The sequence below is a fragment of the Gavialis gangeticus genome, unplaced genomic scaffold (assembly GCF_001723915.1).
Source record: "Gavialis gangeticus isolate Ggan-Ray unplaced genomic scaffold, GavGan_comp1, whole genome shotgun sequence".
Classification (NCBI taxonomy): Eukaryota; Metazoa; Chordata; order Crocodylia; family Gavialidae; genus Gavialis; species Gavialis gangeticus.
Genome location: NW_017729027.1, coordinates 42,057,126 through 42,064,376, shown reverse-complemented (window position 1 = coordinate 42,064,376; position 7,251 = coordinate 42,057,126). Strand labels below are relative to the sequence as shown.

Below are 7,251 nucleotides of genomic sequence, written 5' to 3'. Positions count from 1 at the left end.
ACTGAAGGTATTTGCTATTTCAGGAGCATTATATTAATAGCAATTGATAGTTTCACATGCTAGTGCCTTACGGTGTATATGCAATCCAAGTTATCAAACATCACAAAAAACACTACCACAAATCATATATACTATTTGTAAAGTTTGAAAACTCTGTTTTCAGTATCTCCAAAAACCCACATTAGCTTTATTACAGCTCTTAAAAGAAGCCTGTAATTTTTAAATTTCAAGCACAGGAAGAACAGTTATTGAAAAATTAATTCAATAGCCAATGTGCAGAATTTATTAAAAACAAAACAAAACCACTTTTCAAAACAAAGATCTGGAGAATAGCTGTTTATTCTGGAAGATAATGGGGAAATATCTGCCTTTGCTTGTTTTTAAAATAACCACATATTTCTAGTTCAAATACCACCCTTTTCATTTTATCTTCACACACCTTCCAGACTTATCATCTACTACAATTTTGATTGATAAACATTGTTCCATCCATATGTTAATTTAAAGCATCCTTATTTGCTTTTGTTTTCTACTTTTCTTTATAACTACAGTAATGAAGCACTATTTAGAATGATAGCTGTCTGATCCCTGAGCAAATAAAGCTTGGCAATTAGTCCCTCACCACTAGCACTTTGTTCTCAGCCCACTGTTCTGACATTTGTCATGTGGTATTAACGATTTGATGAATGAAATGAAAGCATGTGACCACCTACCCACACACCTTGGCAGAGGTGCACTCCAAACACGACGACCACCACCCAGGCAGGTAAGTTTATTAGCACCTTCTAAACGATATCCAGGAAAACAAGAAAATGTCAAGGAGTCTCCAACACCAAAGTGAAAGCCAATTCGCCTGCTGAAAGCAGGAACACCAGGGTCATCGCATGGTTCCAGGTCATATTCTGCAGAGAAGAAAATAGAACATATAAATAAATGCAACAAGACTCTTGTATCTTAAAAAATATGCAGTGGGTATGTATGGGGTTTGTATAAATCAATATGAAAACATCTTCCTCAATTCTGGCCTCTACTTTAAATATTGTTTGATTCTTTCAATACACACAATGATAAGGATAATTTATGCAGGTATATTATTACATTTATTTTCTTAATTTCAAAAACTTTAAAAACAGATTCCTGGATAAGTCTATAATTGAACTTTAAGTGAAAGTAGCTGTTTTACTGCATGTACAGATACATAATTTAGTATTGTGCAGCCCTTAATCTCAATGCCATCAAAAGGAATGGCATCAATGGATCAAGGACAATATATAGCTCTTAGTTGTTGTGTCTACAGTTGTAAGAAAGTAGGAATTCTTTTTTTAACCCACTTAAGAGAGTGATTGTTTATTTTTCTTCTTACAAGTCAATTATCAAGAAGATAGATTTAATTTTGAAATATTTGAAAAAATAGTCTCTTTTTACTTTCTTTTAATAATATTTTATACAGTTGAAAAGACAAAAAATACAAACTATGTCAACTAACAAAGATGTAATATACAAAACTGAAATGGAAAAGCAAAAAAACCCAAATCATATAATATGAAGATCATCCTTTATCAGTATTTTACCAACTACTAAAAACAAACTGTCATTTTAATGACAAGAAATAACAAATTTAAAAGTAGGCTTTAAATTATAATTCATTTAATTTCAAATAACATTAAAAGATATCAGATTGGTTTATATAAAATACAATCCTCTTATTTTCACCACGTGTATTAAAAAAGCAATAAAGTATACACACTTGACATTTAAAGAAAACACAGGCAAATATAAAAAAAAAGATTAATTGTTCTTCCATTTCATTTTGTTTTCCAAGATATATTTGGAAGGTGTGTGTCTGAGAAATAATATAAATTAATTTATTTATTTTGCTTAATTTTTGTGGCATGCTAAAAAGTGTTGTAGAAAATAGATGTTAATATGGTAGGTGACAACTAACATTTCCATCTAAACAGTAAAGAAAAGTAGGTATTGACCTATATTACCTTTTGTTTGGATGGAAGAAGCCATGGTATAAATAATAGAATAATTAACATCAGAAATAGAAAAGAGAAAATATTTGTTAGATGTAGGGATTCAAGCTTATTCTTTAGAATGCATTAATCTAGGAAACCCAATTTGTTTTATAGTAGTAAGTTATAAATACACAAGGTGTTTAAAGAATAAAAAATAAAATAGTGTCTGATATACTTGGCTTCAGCCTAAGGGAGGAGAACACAAAATATGCAGGAATATGAGGATGACTTTAACCCATATATAGGGCTTTCATGATCCTGGATTGGCTGCAAATTGTCATGAAGATGAGGCAAGCAGGCATCATTTGATTACAAGACAGGCAGAACATAGGTGCTGGGTGGAATAGGAACCATTGCCCCCATGCTGATGCACACTCTGGCAAGCGTTGTGCATCCAACTATGCTAATGTTAAGGCTTTTTGCTGGTGAAGACTGATGAGGGCCAATATCTCTGTCCTAAGGTTAAGGACTTAGACCTGCAAACTGTTGAGCATAATCCTGTGAAAAAAGTGCTATTGACCTTAGGCTAGATCCATGATAAGATTCTGGTGTCACAATGCTGAGCACTATAATATTTAACTCTTAGGTATCTTGCTACCTAGTTGCATCCCCAACCCTGAGTTAAGGTCCCCTGTATAAATAGCAGAACACTGTGGACACCTTAGAACGGGATTTGAAAAGGCCAAAACACCAAGTGAAGAGATACTTATTTTAGCAAGGAGGAATTACTAAAAAGAGGCCTGTGTCTTAAGTTTCACTCTTCTCTAGGGTACCAACTATTGTGGTTTCATAATCCTTTCTCACTCCCATGGGTAGGAAGTGACCTGGAACTAACCTCTCCTCTAATGAATTCTTAATAGAAAATTGTGAGTTATTAATTAGAATATGAACCCAAACTTTTCCCAGGTGAGTACCATATACAGTATGCCATCAGGCCAGAGAATCACTTTTGTGGTTTCTCTGGCCCGATGATTCTTTCCCCATCCTAAAATACCTCATAAGATACTCATAAGATACTCTATTGCCTGGATTGCCGGATTGAACATTTACCTGGAAGATGAGAATTGAAGTTACAAATCCCCTCAGACGGGATAGAATTGAACCTAGATTTCTACCTTCCTGAGTGAGAATTCTAACCACTGAGCTATTAGATAGAAGGCCACCACCAACTATGTCAGTGGTTGTGTTTTGTGCAGCGTCTTATCTGGCACTTCTCAGAAACGCCCGCTAGCTAAGGCCCAGGATTAGATCCACAGCACTTTCAAAATTAAGGCATCTCTAGGAATACCCAGCAGCAGACTTTTAGGTACAGAGGGAACTTTGCAGGCCTATATCTATGGCTATAGATTCCTGACACTTCCAGGGATGAGCAGCACTGTGCAGGAATTTGGGGAGAACTACATTTTACTTAGGCACCTTAGTTGTTATTAATCTGACACAATCCTTATCTAGATCTGAGAATAAATGTTAGCTTAAATTGTGATGAGCAATGGCTTATATATGATTCACACTACTGTAACTGCCAAGGAAATGCTTGTTACGTATGAATATAATTTAATCTTCTTTCAAAATCTATTTCCTTATTCATATATTTTAGTAATCAGTCCCACAGTTAGATATACATTATATACTTCAGGTACTTATTCATTTTAAAAGACTTGTCATTTAATCTGATTGAATCATATCTTACTCCTACACTTTTGGAGAGCATAAATAAGTTGTTTAACTAAGCATGGTCACACAAACAAGTAACCATAGGACAAAGGAAAACGGGGCTTTCCAATGTTTTAGTTGCCCTTTGGTAACTGCCTATGTATACATACTTACTCTGAGGTAAATAAAAGCTAGTCTGCTATAACTTAACCATGAATAAAAAAAGAACAAACTATGACAGTTTAGCTTTCATTAATCATGGGATAACTATGTGCACAGGGTCAGTTACAACAGCTGCTGTAAAACTCCGTCCTTCATCCTTCTTTACCTCATTGGTAACTTGCTCATATGTCCAAGCCCTAACATCAGTGACTCTCAACCAGACTGCTGCAGCACTCTGAGGTGCTGTGAGATCTTTTAAAGTAAGTACTAAAACGCGGAGCAGTTAACCGCCCGTACTGCACAGTGCACATGGTGCACAGCTAGTTTTAGCAGCTACTTCGTTGTAGCAGCATGCTATAATGGGGAGTGCACTGCTATGGTAAAGTAACTGCTGGTCATGCATAGACACCCATGGATGCTATGTCACCGTAGTGCATAGCTATAGCAATGTAGCATCATGTGTAGACATGTCCTTAAATGCATAAACACCAGCACATGTTTTACAAGATAAACCCATAGGTTTAAAATGCAAAGCCATTGTGCTAAAAGCTTTCTGACCTGCTGTGGTCTTTCTGAAGAAAGAACTGCTTTGTTATTTTTCAGTAGTAAACAAGGAAACAAGTAAAAGCTAAGAACTGATATTTTCTGGTTGAGATGTTTGTGTTCAGACAACTATTTTTTTCTTCATCTTTAGTTTTTTTTTAAATGTCTTAAAGTATAGGGCTTTAGCTTTTCCTTTAGGAGAATATCCCATTATTGTTCCTTTAGGGAGTAATTCCAGCTAGCTGGATGAGAATTTTAACTATCAGAGAAGAGATATAAATATAATTCCCCATTGCCTTATCTCTTAGGAATTAATGTATGTATGTTTAGTTTCAGATGAAGTACACATTTATTTTAAAGACAAGAAAGAATGTATTTTACTTAGCAAGTGAATAGCACTAAGAGATGAAAATAGTGGGGAATACCATATCTGCCTGAATCCAACACAACTCCAAAGTCAAAATGACCTCCCCCACCCCCCACACCCCTCTCCCTGCCCCCCAGGCATTAGGTTCTAGCTATAATTTTCCCTGGAAAATTATAAATGTGTTATTATTTTCCATAGATAGAATCTAATAATCGGAGGGTGGTTTTCAATTTGTTGCCCCCCTCCCAACTGCTGCAGTGGCAGGGGAGCAATCTGCAAGTAAGGAAGCAGCAAGGGAGGATGTCAGGTATCATGCCCCTTTCCCACCCTACCCCATCTTTCCTCATGCCACTTGCCCCTGCTTGTGCCTGCACTGCTAGCACCTGTCTCTCCTGCCACTTGTGTTGCCCCCTCCACCCCACAGTGCCTGTCTTCCTCTTCTATTTGAGCCCCATGCCTGCCTTCAGGCACTTTCTCCCCTTCTCCCTATGCCTGAGCCCCAGTCATTTGACACCCTCAGTGCCTTCCCCCCTCATTACCCAATTCAGCAGTTCTGGCTCTGAATTCAGCCTGAGGCCCAAAGCACACAATACCATGAGCCCCAGCCAGGCAGAGGCAGTAGCAGCAGATCCCGGCCTGGCTCAAGACCGGGGCCAGAGCTTGAGCTGTTGCAGTTCCTGTATGCTCCCCCAGGCTGAACACCAAACAATCCCCACTTTGCACTGTGTGATCCACCTGCATTCCCCACCCCGCACTTCATGATCTCCCCCATGCTTTCCTACTCTGCACTGCACAATCTCCCCTGAGCTTCCCCCAGTCTGCACTGTACAGTCTCCCACAGGTTGGGGCTGGAGTCAGAGCCAGAGCGGCAGCAGCTGCCTTATCTGGGTTATATGCAAATCTAAGATGAATTTTCTTTTTTTTTCCATGTTGAATGGAAAAAGCTCCATCTTAGATTTGAGTCAATACGCTATACATATGTATAAACAAAATAGACGTTTATCTTCATGAACATAATCTCTTTCTCTGCTCTTTATAAAAATTAGAGTATATTTTACACCTATATTTTACATGTGCAATAGTCAGTAGCAGATGCAGGAACAGGCCAAAGGGGTGTAGTCCCCCAAACTTTGTCTGCACTGAACATGTGCAATAAGCTGTGACCTCTGTGCCTGATTAGCCCAGGTTCCTGCCAGACCTCCCTGACCAGGTACAGACATTCAAAATGCCCGAGGCAAAAGTGAGTTAGTTATGCACTGTATACTAAGAGCCCTAAATTAGATCTGTCGCAAGCAGAACACACATTTGCCCTTTGGTGGGGCTGGGGCATGCAGGCTACTTGTACTGGGAGAGACCAGCAGGTTGGGGACACTCTCATATACCTCCCTGTCAACTCCTTAGGCCAGGCCACTGTTCACAGGCTGCCAGGCATGGCACAGCATCCCTCCCCCCACCTCCCTCAGCAGCATCAGCCACAGGCATGACAGCCGCTGGCACGCAGCAGAAGCAACCCTGCTTGGTCAGGCCTAATGGCCTGATCCTGCTACCTGGCAGCCTGATCCTGCTACCTGGGGCTGCTCCAGCTTGTGAAGGTATGGGTGAGGGTTCCTGACTGGGTGTGTGGCAGCCCACCCAGGGACTCACATGTTTCCTGGAGCTTGGAAGCCCTCCTCTGTCCCCCCTGGCAGTTTCAGCCACAAGTATGACAGCTACTGGCACATAGTGGATACAAGACTGCCTGGTCCTGCTCTCTGAGGTTGTGCCAGCTTGTGGAGCCATGGAGGTCTCTGGGTGAGTGTGTGGGAGCCCACCCAAGAACCCCCATATCTCCTTGAGCTGGCACAGCTCCAGAGAGCAAGATTGGAGTCAGGCAACCCTCCCTCTACCCCACATCCCCACTGAAGCATCAGCCACTATGTAGACTCAGGTCTGTGACAGCCTGTGGGGGGCAGGGCCGACTAAGCACTTGGTGGGAGCAGCTGAGCTTGACCTGAGTTCCAGGGGAGGTTACAGGGGAGTCACAAAGTAGGCTGGGATGTCAAAGGGAAAGCAACCTAACTTGAGTCAGGAGGGGATCTGGTACAGAGGTTCAATAGACTGGTTTAACATAAATCACTTAAATCTGACACTATATCGATCCAGGTCTATCTTAGACTGGGTTGCACAATATTTAAAGCAGTCTATGTGTGCTGAACTTCTGTCAAGTTTTGGATGTAGACCTGTTTCTGATCACTTATACCAGTATAAGTGTAATGTCTGTATCTGGCCCCTGTAAGAAGCCAGCTCTGAGCTCACCAGCTGATCAAAAAAGGGAGAAAATAGGGAGTGCTAGTAAGATAGGTATACTGGGCTGGCACCTGTGGGCATCCTACACAGAGCCAAAAGGAGGTGTCACCAAACAGTCTCTGGATCTGTCATTTTTGAAGTCCTTTTTTAAATACATAGGGGGTAAAAAGAAGGTCCCGGGTAATGTGGGGCCCTTGCAGGACGCATTGGGAAATTTGG

General features: G+C 40.3%; 1 protein-coding gene across 1 annotated transcript in view; it reads right to left on the bottom strand.

The window, feature by feature from the left end:
* CSMD1 (CUB and Sushi multiple domains 1) overlaps window positions 1-7,251 on the bottom strand; it is a 2,474,714-nt gene that overhangs the window by 606,884 nt on the left and 1,860,579 nt on the right. Inside the window, exon 23 of the mRNA XM_019520340.1 lies at window positions 714-902. Coding sequence (XP_019375885.1) covers window positions 714-902 — 189 coding nt within the window. The remainder of the gene's footprint in view (window positions 1-713; window positions 903-7,251) is intronic.